The sequence below is a fragment of the Notolabrus celidotus genome, chromosome 18 (genome assembly GCF_009762535.1).
Source record: "Notolabrus celidotus isolate fNotCel1 chromosome 18, fNotCel1.pri, whole genome shotgun sequence".
Classification (NCBI taxonomy): Eukaryota; Metazoa; Chordata; class Actinopteri; order Labriformes; family Labridae; genus Notolabrus; species Notolabrus celidotus.
In genome coordinates this window covers 24,235,174-24,250,801 of record NC_048289.1, presented here as the reverse complement: position 1 = coordinate 24,250,801, position 15,628 = coordinate 24,235,174, and the positions used below count along the sequence as shown (strand labels likewise).

Genomic DNA, 15,628 nt, shown 5'->3' with positions numbered 1-15,628 from the left:
TTTTACTTCCGGGTTTCCTTTGATTCACAGCCGCAGTGAAGTGAAACTTCAAAAGACACACAGCGTCTTGTGACGTTACGCTGTAGGGCGGAGCTTATTACAGCGGCTTCACAGGCTCTGGCTGCACAATGGTGGCGCCCAGAAGGGGGATTTTTTGGCTTCAGAACAGTACAATGGGAAGAGGCGGAGCAACGCTGTCCATTTTTATTTACAGTCTATGCTTTTAACACTTCCGCATTGGACTCATATTTTTAGACCGGAGGTTGCCGCTTGGTTCAGAAACAGATGGGTGACGTCACGGATACCACGTCCATACTTTATACAGTTTATGGTGTCGACTGAAAAATATATATAAATAAAAAGTTCCAAAAAAAAAAAAAATGACCAAAAAAAATGCAGAGGATGACGTAAGCAGTATTTTATTCTGAAAAGCGTACCCGGAAGTAGCAGGTTTTACTGGTTTCCTCTTGACGCTGGTTTTCAGAACTAGTCCAGCTCGCCTGCATTCCTCCTCTCTCTAAAGCCTGACCGATAGAGACAGAGAAAGAAAAGGAAGAGAGGAGGGGGGGAGAAAAGGCCAATTATTATTCACAACCGTGCTGGATTTTTATGAACCACGAAGGCGACTCTTACCGGACATACCGACCGAGAAAAGAACCCATAAAAGAACCAGGTCTTAGACGGATCCTCTTTGGACCTACAATAACGACGAAAAGCCACGGTACTCGTCGGTGGAAACGGGACTTTAACGTAGATAGGTACCGATAAACCGTTTTTCCTTCCTCTCCACCTCGGATATCTCCTTTTTCTGTCCCCCTTTTTTTTTTAAATGAGGATTTGCAAGATGGCTGATGACAGCTACCCCTAACAAGGACAGAAAGCGACGTCCCCTTTAAGATCATTAAAGGGGGATATTTGTGTGTTTCTCCTTCGTCCTGTGTGTGAATATTGAAATAATGACTGTATTTGAGACCACCAGGCCCGTCAGGAAGTAATGCCAGGCTGAGTGTTTGTTTGTACCTGAGCTGTGGTAGAAAATGGTGAGGTGACGTCTGAGGTAATTTACACGATTTATTCCAGATAAGGAAGCGGAAAAATATGTTGTTGGCTAAAGGTTGAGGCGACGATATGCGAATAAGGTGGACAGCTCTGTGTTAAAAAAGAGGCTGGAGCTTGAATAAAGATAATAATCATCTTTAAATCAGGGGGTATTTGATAGATGTGTCGGAGGGGGGGAGTAAAAAAGGCTTCTGCAACAGCAGCCAACATTCCTGCGGATCCTAAAAGCCTTTGTTTTGTGCGCAGGAGCTGGACTCGACTATTAAAACGATTAACTATGCAGTAAACAGACTGGAAGTGATGGCCCGGGTATGATTTTCAGTTTAATGAGATTATAAGGCCTTTGTTGTCGACAGTAAACTGCTAGAAAAGCCGAGGCCTTGTGTACAGATATGTGAGCTGTGCCACATAGCAGGCGTAATTCATCCAAACACAAATGTCCCTTTTTTTCCAGATTGCAAACCTGGAGGTGTGTGTGGTGATCATCTGACCTGTGAAACAGCATTTCTCTTAATACAGCCAACACATCCCTGGTTGTATGTATAATTGAAATTGCAGGTGGATACTTATTTATGATTCAAGGGACAAAAGCATTGCGCTGCGTTGTGATCATTGAAGGGAATCAAGCGTCCTTGAGGTCCCCTGACAAAAACAGATTCAGGTTTTTAAAAACCAGCTCTCTGTATGATTAGTAATCAGGGTGTGGACTGGACTGGAGCAGTCCCTTTCTCGTGGTTTTCATGCTTCGTTTGCTGGTCTGAATCATAATCCGACGTAGGGAGCTCTCAAGGTAAGGGCCTTGAACAGGCAGCAGGAAAAGGATCAAGTGTCTTTTTCATGTGCAATACAGAGATTCATCCACTCCCATGATCTTATATGTCATTTTATAGATTTCTCTGTGCCTTGTTGTTTTGCATTTCACGGTTTACCTGTAAGCAGGCAGGGTTTTAGCTTCCTGTAGGCCTATAAACACACAGAAGCCGTAAAGGCAGGTCCTCTGTGCATGTGTGTGAGTGTGTGAGTGTGATTTAGCTGAAAGGAGAGCACCATTTACTGTAATCTGTAAAACGTCAGCCCCTGCTGTGTGTGTTGAAATCATTAAGGTGTTGTCATCCTTGCCTGGAGCCTTCACTGGTCAAATATCTGGAATTTGCCTTCATACTGCAGCAATAAGCAATACTCATCGTGTGTCAGGGAGACTCGTCTAATGTGGTCACAAGGGTTCAAACACACCGACTGATCTGACAGGACTGCTTCAGGTCTGTTTTTATCTCCTTTTTTTTTTTTTTTGAGACGTTTCTGAGTGTCGAGTTTCCTGTTTGGACAGAGAGAGGCCTGGAGGTGTGGTAGAAGTGGAAAGCAGTCAGTGTATGCCTGCCCACACCATCATGGCCTCTGACATGGCTGAGACATGGAGGAACTGTTTTGAGGAGGAGCTCATCTGCCCCATCTGCCTGCACGTGTTCTCAGATCCCATCCAGCTGCCCTGCAAGCACAACTTCTGCCGGAGCTGCATCAGCGAGGCCTGGGCCAAAGACTCCTCGCTGGCCCGCTGCCCTGAGTGCAATCATGCTTACACACAGAAGCCCAGCCTGGAGAAGAACCACAAACTGTCCAACATAGTGGAGAAGTACAACGCTCTGAGCGTGGAGAAGGCCAACACGCCCGCTCTGCAGTGTATCTTGTGCCGCCGAGGCCCGCCACTCCCCGCTGTGAAAGTCTGCCTACGCTGCAACGCCCCATGCTGCCAGTCCCATGTCCAGACACACCTGCAGCAGCCGTGCTCGGCCCTCGGGCACCTGTTGGTGGAGGCTGAGGCCGTGAAGGCCTGGACCTGCCTGCAGCATGACGAGTACAGGCTGTACCACTGTGAGGCCGAGCAAACGGCCGTGTGTCAGTACTGCTGCTTCGCCCGCTGCCACCCCAGCCATGGCCACGCCGTCACCGATGTGGAGCTGAGACGCAACGACATCAGAGTAAGGAGGCTTTCATATCTTACACATGCACTTAACAACAAACATGCTTGTTTATTCACTTCTTCTTTCTGTCACTTTGACTGAAGTTTCACTCTGTTACACACCAACTGTGGAAGTTGATGTCAAACATCTTGAAAGTAGAACTCAAACAATTCGTAAAGGTAGAAAGGACCAGGGAGTAATCCCATTTATTGATGCTACTAGGGTTGATCCAAGTGCCTAATATGAATCTGCAAAGGCCTCATGAGGATCCTAAACATGCCATTGTGTGTGCATCACAGTGAGGTCATCTTCATCCACCTTATCAAGCCAGCATCCTCACATAAAAGGGCTTAATGTCATGTTTTTTTACCAGCTTGATAAAGAACATTAGTAAAGAGTTTGGGTACAGAGCTGTTGTGGTCTACTCTCAGTCATTTATCTCGTAAACAATTGACTCCATTCTATCAAAAACAGAACTCCCCTTTTACCAGAAGCACTACATTTGGATTGTGTTTTTGCTCCTGTGTGAGGGTCTTGTGCATTTTTCAGTTGTGATCTACTCCAGCCTCCATTCTCATCTGTTGGAATGACAAACAATGCAGTCAAGGGTGGAACAATGAGGGGGCCCTCTGAGGGCCTTATCTCCCCAGCACAGGTGCATCCTAGCTCAGGGATCGCCAGTTGTGAGAGGGGGCGGGAGTGGGGACAAGGGGAAGGGGGATTAAAGTGATTTGTCACTTGATTCTGCGGCCTACTTGAGGTTTTTTATTAACCTCTTCTCTTCCTGGGGGTTTGGTGCTTGCTGTTGTCCATTGAAGCAGAGGTCGTATTGGTTTTTTTTATATAAAGGGGGTCCATGACAGGGCAGTTTAGTCAGAGGGAGAACACTGGAGGCCCCACCACTAACTGACTCATGCAGATCACCAAACACCCTGTTCAGGTGTCACCGTGTCATGCTGGGGTGTATTTCCTGTTGGTAAAGCTATGACTCAGCTTTATGTATAGTTAATCGGTTGCCTGGGGCACAGGAACGACGGTTGGGTGGGACCCGGTCTTCATTTAAAAGCTGTATCACTAAAGTCTTAAGCATTAAGTAATTTTAGTGAATCAGGCTGGGTGATAAGAAGAGCCATCCGTCCTGAATACGACCCAAATATATGCAGCCCTGAATTATTCCTCTTTTAGCAGAAACAAGAGGAATAATTCAATTTAAAGGATCGTTTAAATGGAGACACAAAATAACTGTTTTACATGTGGTGGGATTTAACATCGGTGGGGAATAAATTCTAGTGGCCAGACTGTGAAATGGCAAGAAGAGCTATAGTGAGCTAATATTAGATTAACGTTACAAAAAAAAACACAGACATGCAAAAAAAAATGTGTTTACCATCATTAATAATTTCACAAATACTAGTACATCTCAAAAAAATATGAACATAATGAAAAGTTCAGTTTTTAAAACAACCTCTCAAATGTAGAGTAACTTGAAATGAAATATTGTTATATTCTTAGATGTTTTTTATTTTTGAAGGCCAAAATGATCAAAAATGTTATTGTCTTAAATAACCCATTTAAAATATTGAAAATCTGATTTTCTTTGTCCCGAGATGGCATTTTTTGCCTTGGACTTTTTTGACCAATCAAGGAAATAGAAATAATTAAACTCCTACACGATATTCTTATTTTCTGAGATGTGCTGGTACATCAGTGATGGCCAAACCATGAACGTCTTGCAACATTAAATGTGTTGTGCGTTTACACCAAGCGCGACCTCCAGCCGTGAGAATTGAAGCCAATGTGGAAGTGTTAAAAAATGCAGTTTCGCAAGAGTCCGCTTGAAGCTAGCTCCGGAAGTACCTGAAACCACATACATACAAATTCAAAAAAGCCGATGTTTACAGCAGAAATAAACATGTTTACAGCCTGGTACAAAAGACGAGTGCAGTCTGGATAGCTAAATTTTTCAGAACGTGGCAATTTTGAAGATGTTAAGATTACAAGTTTTGCCTAATTAGAGCAACAGCTGACTTGATTGACAGATGGGAACACTGTAGCTGTTAGCGAGGAGGCTGATAGCCCGCCTCTTTACCTCACACTAGCTTGACAGCAGTTTCATTGAGTTCAGCATATCCAATATGGCTCCCGCCGACGATTGGCTTCAGAAACAGATGAGTGACGTCACGGATACTACGTTCAGTGTTTATATAGTCTATGGTTTACACTTTAACATTAGCCAATTTGGTTATAGCTTCTGGCATTTGCCCTGTTAGTAGATAGGGCGGCTGAAGAGAGGAGAGGACTGTGGGTAGAAGAGAGCGGGGGATGGTATGCAGCACAGTCAAAACCAGCGACCGCTTCAGTGAGAACTAGAACTTCTGTACATGGGGTGCACCCTTAACCACAAGGCCGACTTACGCCCCACATTTTCCGACTGTTCCTAAATATTAGCATTAAAAGCAAAATGGAGTGATAGAGGAAGGAATGTCGTAGTCTTAAGCCAGCAAAGAGCTGCCGCGAACAAATATTCTTATTAACATTTAATGATTTCGATTTCCTTGATTGGGCAAAAAAGTCCTGCGCAAGAATGTGGATGATATTGTCTTTGTCTACCATCTCGGGACAAAGAAAATTTGATTTAGGTTTATCGCAAAGTAGTTTTTCAAATACAAGGAATGTTTTTGGTGTATGTTAGTGGAAAAACAATGAATAATCTAAGACATATCTATCTTAAAGATTAAGTAATGATGGACACAGTATGAACAAATGATAATCTGTACAATGAGACTGTTGGATTAAATAGATTGGCAGGTTTTTTAACAGAATTTTTAATTTGATGAGGCAAAAAAATCCAACAATTTGTTAGCCTGGAGTTAGCTCATCATCGGCATTGATGATGACAATTTTTTAACATTTCATTTCATTTTTTTCACCAAATGCAATTGATTGATTTATTTATTATTTAAAAGGACCATGCATATTAATTAACACTTCTGTAAATATGTCAGAATTAGCCAAAAGGCTAGTTTACATCCGTAGTCCCATGCCAGACGTTAAAAAGGCTCCCTAAAGAGATCAAGACTAAACAAAGATAAAATAGAGTAAAATAAAATCAAAATAAGAAGGTAGAGGAGAAACCAAAACACAAACAAACAAAAAAGAGAAGAAAAGAAAAGTACAAATAGCACCATTTGATTAAAATGACTAAAAGCTAGCAATCAAAAGTGTGTGTATTGTTGTATGGTTATTTTTATTATTATTTATTATCACAAGATATTTTCAGCTTTAAGTCTAAATGGACCAGTTTTTGTGTTGAGGATTTCTAGATCCCTTCAGATGATAACTATCTTCTGCATGTCATTCCTTATTTTGCCAAAACAGGGCAAAATGGTGATTATATACATTAGAAATGCACAGGTTATTTGTACTGCATTCAAAAGGGTAGAAAGGATATGTTAAATGTGTGTAGCCTTGGATGAATTCCTGGAATAAGCATAAAGATTCAATCAAATTAAAGAAACCAAACCGTGAGGCAGATCTCAGCCAAAAAAAAAAACGACCTATAAATATTTCTTAGACGTTTCCTCTGATTTGCTTATTAGGACGTTCTCCATGTGAAATGCTATCAAGGAATGCAAAGTGGACCCCCCCTTTGCACACACACTTCACAAAGCAGCCCCACTCCCCTCCTCATCCCGGCTGTTAGCCCCGCCCCCCCCCCCAAAATTCACCTCACCCCCTCTCACAATCCAGCTGCCTCTCCAGGCGAGGACAGACCTTCCCTCTGGCCCCGGTCTCCTGCTCTGGTGGCTCTGATGGAGAAGACACTGTGGTGAGATGACAGCTAAAGAGCACCCTCCCCTTTTTATTCCCCCCTCCTCTCTCTCTCTCTCTCTCTCTCTATTCCTCCCCCAAAGGTATCCCATACATTGAGCTGCCTCCCCCCCTCTGGGACGCCGTGGCTCCTTCAACCCTGTTTTTCCCCTGGCTGCTGCTCGGAGCCTAACTCAATCAATCAGCACAACCAGGTCACAGTCCTGGATCTAACTATGCCAACTGTGTGTGTGTGTGGTGTGCGCTTATGTGGGTTTGTGAAAGATATCTAGGGCAGCGGTTCCATGTGCCACTGAGACCCTAGAGTATGCAGGTTTTCATTCCTATCAAGCTCTCCAGCAGCTGATCACTAATGATAAAATCAGCTGTTGTTTAGCGGATGGACTGGATACCATGATGATGATGAGGAGGATGGTTGCATGTGAACAGATACGCAGCCTGTGGTAAACAACAGATTATTGATTCATGGTAGACCCCGGTAGAATTAGAGAATGTCATTTACAGAGAGCCCTCCCTGGAAAGAGCATTTCTCAACTCAGTCCAAACAAAGAGCTCTAACTCAAAAACAGAAAGCCACAACTACAAGCTGTTTTCATTCAATAAAAACCTTATGGAACAGAGATATGTGGTACTAGGAGCCCTTTGCATATAATATAAGTCAATTTTAAATAAAAAAAACACCAAATAAAACTACATTTGTACTGTAAACAACCATAATGAGCCAAATTGTCAAAAGGTTTTCAGATTTAACAGCAAAACAGTTTCCGCTTCCTTGATTAACAATTCTACCGTAAAAATGTAGGTTTTGAATTGAATAGTGTGAGGAACAATGTCCCAAACTACAACCCCAATCAGTTAAGACATGCAATAAATCAACAATGATTTATCTCAGGTCATGTCTGTAGTGACTTCCTGTATATATGATAGAAAGAAAAAAGAAAAGAAAAAAGGGAAAGCTGCAGCAAGACAGGAAGACTTCGGACGTGTAGATTGCAGCTCTCTTCCATGAACAACATCTTTCCTTAATTACTATTAGTATTAGCAGTAGTAGTATACCAGAAGTATGTGCTATTTTTCAATATAAGTCATGATGCCATAACATTTTTAGTTTATCACATTATTTGACAAGGACAATGCACATTGCAACTGCTGAGCTAGTTAGCTATAATGCTAATTCACATCTATAGTCCATTTTTACTGGTAGTAGTAGTAGTAGTAGTAGTAGCAGTAGCATGTGCTATAACAATCTCATTTGTAAATTAAGTCATGGTGCAATAAAATGTTTGGTTTATCACTTTATTTGACAATGACCATGCGCAACACAATTGTTGAGCTAGCTAAAAAGCTAATTCATATCTGTAGTCCAGTTTTACTTGTAGTAGTAGCAGTAGTAGTAGTAGTAGCATGTGCTATTACAATACAATTTGCAATATTGGCTATGGTGCAATAACATGTTTAGTTTATAACTTTATTTGACAAGGACAATGCACAGGGCAACTGCTGAGCTAGCTAAAGAGCTAATTCATATCTGTAGTCCAATTTTACTTGTAGTAGTAGTAGCAGTAGTAGCATGTGCTAAGACAATCAAATTTGCAAATTAGGTCATGGTGCAATAACATGTTTAGTTTATCACCATTTGCCAAGGACAATGCACATTGCAACTGCTGAGCTAGCTAGCTATAATGCTAATTCATATCTGTTGTCCAATTTTACTTGTAGTAGCAGTAGTAGTAGTAATACTATTAGTAGTAGTATTAGTAGTAGTAGTATTATTAGTAGTAGTAGTAGTAGTAGTAGTAGTAGTAGTAGTAATAGCTTGTGCTAAGACAATCAAATTTGCAATATAAGTCATGGTGCAATAACATGTTTAGTTTATCACCATTTGCCAAGGACAATGCACATTGCAACTGCTGAGCTTGCTAGCTATAATGCTAATTCATATCTGTAGTCCAATTTTACTTGTAGTAGTAGTAGCAGTAGTAGCATGTGCTAAGGCAATCAAATTTGCAATTTAAGTCATGGTGCAATAACATGTTTAGTTTATCACCATTTGACAAGGACAATGCACATTGCAACTGCTGAGCTAGCTAGCTATAATGCTAATTCATATCTGTAGTCCAGTTGTGAGCACTCAACTCAAGTGAATCCTGTTTTCAATCTTGGAATCCATCAGCTAGCGTCTGACTATGACGTGGCCTTTGGGAGCGATGGCTAACATTTGGGCTTCCTGTGGAGGCAGCAGTGAACAATAGAGGACCCCAGAGGCCCGTCTCAGAAGTCCATTCAACCTTTATTTATACTTGAGAGATCATTGAGGGGCAACCCACGTTTACAATGATATCAAGTCAATTAATGCAGCATTTAAAAACCAAACAAAGCATCAAGGTTATTTAAGTTATTCTGACATGAAGGTAAAAACAAGTAAAAAAGCAGAGGGCAGGTTTACTGCAATCCTGAGTTTCATAACCCGAAGCAAGGACAATTCTGGGTTTGGCGTTTCACAGAGGAAGGTAACTCAAACCTGAGAAAGAGGGGTAACCTGAACGTTTTCAGGGAAGAGAGATATCTTAAGCTCTTAGTCAATTACTATGGCAACTGAGTCTGGGAACCTCACCTGGTCTGGAGCATGTTTTCTTCAATGTATCCGGAGTTTCTCTTTGTCTCCGCCCCTCTTACAGAGCGTGAAACACACCTTCATTTCCACGTTCCTACATTGAGTCTGTTACTTGTGTGGTCGTCATTTTCCAAAATGGCGTGTTCTTTTATTGTGGAGCGTATAGATGAAGGGGCTGCCTCACTCTGCAGGGACTTACATTTACATGCGGAGAGGAGTTTTAGACCCAGCTGGATGTTTTATGGTTTCCAGATAACCGCCTCTTTTTTAAAAACATTCTATCATGTATCTTCATTATCTTATCAAGCCTCACATCATGAACATCATGCACCGTGGACGTGCTCTTACATCCTTACATCTGAGCTGATTCTTTATGTTGCCCCATGTTTTTTAGAAGATTGGATTTGTCTCTATGGAACTGGTGTTGGGCAGCACATCACATTGAAATGACCTACAGACTACCTTCAAACACAGTATGCAGGACGTACTGCATACTACATACTGCATCCGTAGATAGTATAGCAAGCGGTTGCGTCATGGTGCACGTGCTGATCTCTGAGTGAGATACAAATGCAGTCAAACAGTCAAATACATACACTCAGATATATACCCTATATACATGTGCATATGCCATGGACTGTATAGTAAATGTTTTGAAGCCTATCGTCGGCGGGTGCCATATTGGAAATGCTGAACGCAACGAAACTGCTGTCAAGCTAGTGTGAGGTAAAGAGGCGGGCTTTGAGCCTCCTAGCTAACAGCTACAGTGTTCCCGCCTGTCAGTCAAGTCAGCTGTTTCTCTAATTAAGCAAAACTCTTAATCTTAATATTTTCTAACTGATGAATTCTGAAAAATAATCATCCCCCTGCAGTGTGTGCCGATAGAGAAATGAGCTAGGCTAGATAAAGATCGGCTTTTTGAATGGGTGTGTATGTGGTTTCTGGTACTTCCAGAGTCTACCTTTTAGCACTTCCACATTGGCTTTATGTCTTGCGGTGGCTGAAGTTGCCTTCTCATACATACAAATACGTTCATATGTGTAAATGGAAGAGCAGTTCATAGACAGTGATTCATAAGAAGTAAAAAGAAAACGTACATGTAATGATGTAGTTTAAACTAGAACACCTCATATATGAAACCTAGTATTTACAGATAATGGAGCCAGTAAAAGGCGACAGCCTGTCTTCAGTAAGTGCACAATTAAACTTTGAGTATAAGCGAGCACCAGAAAGCTTCTGAGTCTACATTTTCATTAGATTATAGCGCCTTTAAAGCTGGGGTTGGTAGTCAGATTTAGATACACTTTTTGTTATACTGGTTAAAACGATCAATCGATACATAATGTGTTGTTAAAAAAGAGTGAAAAAAGCCGCTATCTACAGCTGGAGTAAACCTGGGAAAACACCAACCAATCCCTGCCATTAGGAGCCAAAATATGAAACCAATCAAATCCCGTCCTGCCGTTCTGCCCGCCTCCTGCGCGTACATTTCATGTTTGTTCGTGTTTTTAACTTTCACTATGATAATGTTTTGGTGTTTTCTTACCGCTGAGTGAGACATGAGTTGACGTAGTGAGAAACACAAACGATGTGCTGAGGACCGGTTTGAATCAGACACCATCATATGGTCGTGGGGGCGTCGTTTTGGAGGAGCTACGAGTGGAGGGGTTAGATGGAGTCCTGAGGAAATGCTACATTCAAAATCATGCTAGTTTTCCGTGGCTACCAACCCTAGCTTTAACTACAGACTTTACCACATCATATTGTCACCACTACATGCTCTACATTCATTACATGTTGTCTGAGGATTCTTCATATCTCCCATTGAATATGAAACACAAAGGGAACTGGCATTTCTTTGTCCATGACCTTTGTATTCTCAGATCCATACTTCAGTAGACACAGCGACATAAAGCACCATCTCATAAAAGAGCCATAGGTTTTTTACTAATTCTGACCCAAGGCTGAAGTGCATGGCGTCTCAGTCAGGCGTCTGCCTCCATCCACACGCAGTCATCAGCGTAGAAACAAGTGTGATTGTTTCCACCACACTGCTCACAGGGCGTCCTCCTGTCTGTGAATACATGTGCATCTTCTACACAGTTAGCACAGCGTGGAGCTTTTTCAGCCTCTGTATGCCCGTTTATTTATCTCTGCTCACTGCCCCCAGCTCCCCCAACATTAGCTCTCTCTCTCACTAATGCAAACACAAAATAGCTGTTGGTTGCTATGACAGCACACCCTCCCTTCCTCCCCCGCAGGGACTGAGTGTTGGATGGAGACTAAATTAGCCAGCTCCTGGATTCTAATATCTCAGGCACGGGGAAGGGGATGCCAGTGGCTAGCTAAGGCCTCGACTTCCTCATGCTAAAGCTTCTTCTTTTTTTTTGGTTTCTTCTCTCTTTTCACAGCAAAACCTTTTAAGACAACAGGAGCGCGTGGAGGAACGAGTGCAGGAGATTGAGGAGCAGCTTTGCAAACTTGACTCTGACAAGTGTGTGGTAGAGGTATGTTTAAAGACCCTGCTGCGTGGGTGTACACGCTTTACACGTCTACTTCAAGCAATTTTATGCAGTACATTCATGGTGGATTAATGTTTGTGTGTCCTCGTTTGTTCCCCCCAACAGGACAGAGTGTGTGAGCTGAAAGAGGAGGTGCGTCTGCAGTACCAGAGGATGCACCAGCTCCTGGAGGAGGATCTCGGTCGGACGCTGGAGGCTCTGGACCGCGCTCAGGCTCGCTTCTGCCAGGAGAACGCCGCCCAGGTTTTGGTTCTAGGCGAGCAGCGCCACGAGGCCCAGAAGCTGCTGAGCTCCATCCACACAGCTTTCAACAAGGCCGAGGAGCTGAGCTTCATGAAAAACACCAAGCCGGTTAAAATCCTCACAGACAGGTGAGTGAGCACACGTCAGCCGTGGATCTAAAAAAATGAACATTTGGGTCTGTTATATGCTGGTTATGCTCCCAAACTGACGTCTTATCTTGAATTTTGCATGTCTCTTGGCGCTTGTTGCAGGTCTCAGGCATGTGTGGGCAGCAGTCTCCCTCCTTATAAAGTGGGGAATCTAAACTCTAAACTGTTCCTCTCTGAAATCTCAAAAAGAGAGAAGAGCTTGAAAAGAACCCTGGAAGGTAGGACCTCAAACACGCTCATCAAGCTTTTTACTTCTATGAGGGATTTTATCTTGATTGTCACTTATCTTCTCTCATATCTTTCCTCTTCTCTCTCAGCCCCCCTCACCCCTCCCTCGACCTTTCTTCAGTCTGTTCCTGCGTATCCCAGCGGCCAGAGCTCTGGCTCCGGATCAGAGAAACGGAAACATTCCACCGCCTTCCCAGAAGGCAACGGGAACGTCGGAAAAAACGCCGCTCAAGGTTTCAAGGACTCCTCCTCCTCTTCCTCGTCTTCTTCCTCATCTCTTGCCAAGCAGCCCTACCTGGGCTCTGGCTCCGGTTCTGGGGAAGGCCAGTCCACCAATCAGCAGCCTCTCGGTCCTTGCGGCCCGCCTCACATCAGCGAGAGCAGCGGGACAGGAAGCGGAAGCGGCTCTCTGACCAACCACCACTCGGGCTCCGTGTTCGGCTCCTCGCACTTTCCTCCTGGCGGCAGCAGCTCCTCGCACTCCGCCCAGCAGGCCGTGCTGCCTCAATACGGCGGCCGGAAGATCCTGGTGTGCACGATGGATAACTGCTACTGCTCCGGAGTGCCCTCGGTGTCGGGCCACCGTAGCCACCCTCCGTACCCGCGCTCGGGCTCCTTCCCCTGGGTCAGTGCCCAGGACTACCCCCCTCCTCCTGGTCTGGCCTCTGGAGGTCCATCTATGCAGGGCCTGGCAGTGAGGGACTGGATAGACGCCTCGCAGACACACAGACATGCAGATTTTTACGGGCTGTATGGGCAGCCGTCTACAAAGCACTATGTCACCAGTTAACAGAGTAGACACGCACACACACATAGACACACAAACACACACACACACACACATATTTGGAAATATAGAGGCAGTCACCAAAATAGCACACCTTTACCGACGTATTAACTGGATTAAAACACAACGCAGTTATACTCTATACACAGTGGAATAGTAGAAGTTATACCCACACACAGATCTAGAACATGTACACACATTCGGGGGCAGGGTTGATCTCTTCGTGTGTTTGCTTTTTCTTATTTTCTGTGTTTTCAGTCAGAGTCTCATGTAGTGTATTATACGTTAACAGCCATCCGCTTCACTCTGGCACGACTTAGCTCAGCATTTTCCACACACACAACAACAACAACAAACACAAGGCCTGAGAGGAGACGTCTCGCATCTTATTATTATTTATGGAGCAGGAGGCGGATGGATGGAAAAATGAACTTCAGAGGATCTTTCTCCTCTCCTCTTCACTGACGCTAAAGGGAAAAGAGATAACACCATGTAGTTTTGACCTTTCCAGTTTAGCGCTCCGTCTGATATAATCACCCTTCCAGTCTTTCTGAGGTCAGTTGCCTTATGTTATTAGCATCATATTTTGCTCTGCCCAGCTCACGTTGTTTGATAGATCCTTTAATAAAGGGACCACGGCCCCGTCATGTCTCTTTGATTTTTTTTTACCATCGTGGCAACTCTTCCTTTCTTTGCTGAGTTCAGGGATTGATCGAACGGCTTGAACACAAAACGCTCTTCCATGGAACACCCACAATGCACTTGTGGACGCCTTGTTACGCCTGGACTACAGACCCGCAGAGGGACACTGGAGCCTACAGTTTTGGGAATATCGTTCTTATTCCTAACGCTCTCTTTTTCCTGCTCCCAGGCTTTCCACAGGACACAGAAGCTCTTCTTCTGACAAAGACTGTTTCCATTTATTACCTACAATGACTTTGTGATATCTGGTACATCTGTAGGTTTCATGCTTGTGTCTGAAGAGACTCTTTGATTCAAGAGGAAAAAAAAGACAAGTCTGGACAGACCAAACCAATCAAGCACCTGGAGGATCTGACGATGCTGTAATTGTACTTCCTGCAGGGCAAAGATGTCACTTCCTCTCAATAAGCACACAAGCTCTTGGCTTCCTGTTTGCAGCTAAAAGCATGCAAGGAAGACTTTAAAAGCACTCAAAAGAAGAAGAACAATGGGGGGGGGAAATGTATGCAGTTTAAAATGAGTGTAAAGAAAAATAAAGTGGGTGGTAGGAATTTTTTTCATGAACTTTTTCTAAAAGACCAGACTGGACTGCAAGATGTAAGCAATTGTCATCATCCTTAAAAGGAGCTGTTACAACAGTCAGCTGAAATAGAAAAAAAAAACAGCATAAAGTATCTTTTTTTGTAAATATTTTGTGAAATGGAAAAATAAAGACGTGATTTGGAGAAGGGTTCCAAATAAACGAACAAATTTAAAACAGTGTCTGCTGTCAACTCTGTATTTGAAAGTCTTCTATCCTTCTGTTGGTTAAAGAGGTAAAGGTGGACGAGTTCTACATATATATGATATTTTCAATAAATCCAACTTGAGGAGAAAAAAACAACAGTGAAAGGAAGCACTTGAATACTTTGCTTCTTCCAAATCTCTTCCTACAGTTTTTAAAACCTCAATGATAGACCATCTTCTTGTGTCAGCATGCTCAGGGTGAGAAGCTTCATTATTATCTTGTCGTCCTACATTTGTTTAAGCTCCTTGGAATGTTTTCCCCTCAGTCAAATGCTCAGTGAATGCTTTTGTGATCCAAAGTGATCAAGTCGATCCACCTTCATCTGATTTGATGATAGACCTGAGACTCACCACCTTGAATTTGCAGGCAGGACCACTTTCTCAACTCAAAGGCTGTGTTCACACTGCAGGTAAAAGTGGCCCAAATCTGTTTTTTTGGGGGTCAAGTGACCAGGTCAGATTTTTTAGAGGCAGTGTGAACACTCAAATCTGGCCCAAACCACTTCCATATGTGGTCCTGAATGAGATACGGATCTGATTTTTTTCACTGTGACCTCAATGTGAACAGCCAAGGCAGATTTGATGCCCATTTGATACTTTCACATCACTTTGTAGCAACACACGTCACAATTCTGCGTGGCGGTAGCCTTGCAAAAATGGAGGATAGCAACGATGGAGCAAGTCAATGGAGGGACAGCGAGGTCTTGGACCTTCTAAATATATGGGCTGACACTTCCATACAAGCAAAG

The 15,628-nt window shown here is 43.2% G+C and overlaps 1 protein-coding gene across 5 annotated transcripts; it reads left to right on the top strand.

Moving 5' to 3' along the window:
- The first annotated feature begins 447 nt into the window (after nucleotides 1-447).
- On the top strand, nucleotides 448-14,850 carry trim8b (tripartite motif containing 8b). Of its 5 annotated transcripts, XM_034707772.1 has the most exons (7): nucleotides 641-1,368; nucleotides 1,514-1,528; nucleotides 2,387-3,035; nucleotides 11,874-11,969; nucleotides 12,090-12,355; nucleotides 12,479-12,594; nucleotides 12,694-14,850. In XM_034707772.1, the coding sequence occupies exons 3-7, from the start codon at nucleotides 2,430-2,432 to the stop codon at nucleotides 13,392-13,394; spliced, it is 1,785 nt and encodes a 594-aa protein (XP_034563663.1). In that variant the 5' UTR covers nucleotides 641-1,368; nucleotides 1,514-1,528; nucleotides 2,387-2,429; the 3' UTR covers nucleotides 13,395-14,850. The 5 variants fall into 5 exon arrangements, with proteins under 5 accessions (XP_034563661.1, XP_034563667.1, XP_034563663.1 ...); XM_034707770.1 differs by lacking the exon at nucleotides 1,514-1,528 and having other exon boundaries at nucleotides 448-758; XM_034707776.1 differs by lacking the exon at nucleotides 1,514-1,528 and having other exon boundaries at nucleotides 448-1,057.
- The last annotated feature ends 778 nt before the right edge of the window (nucleotides 14,851-15,628 follow it).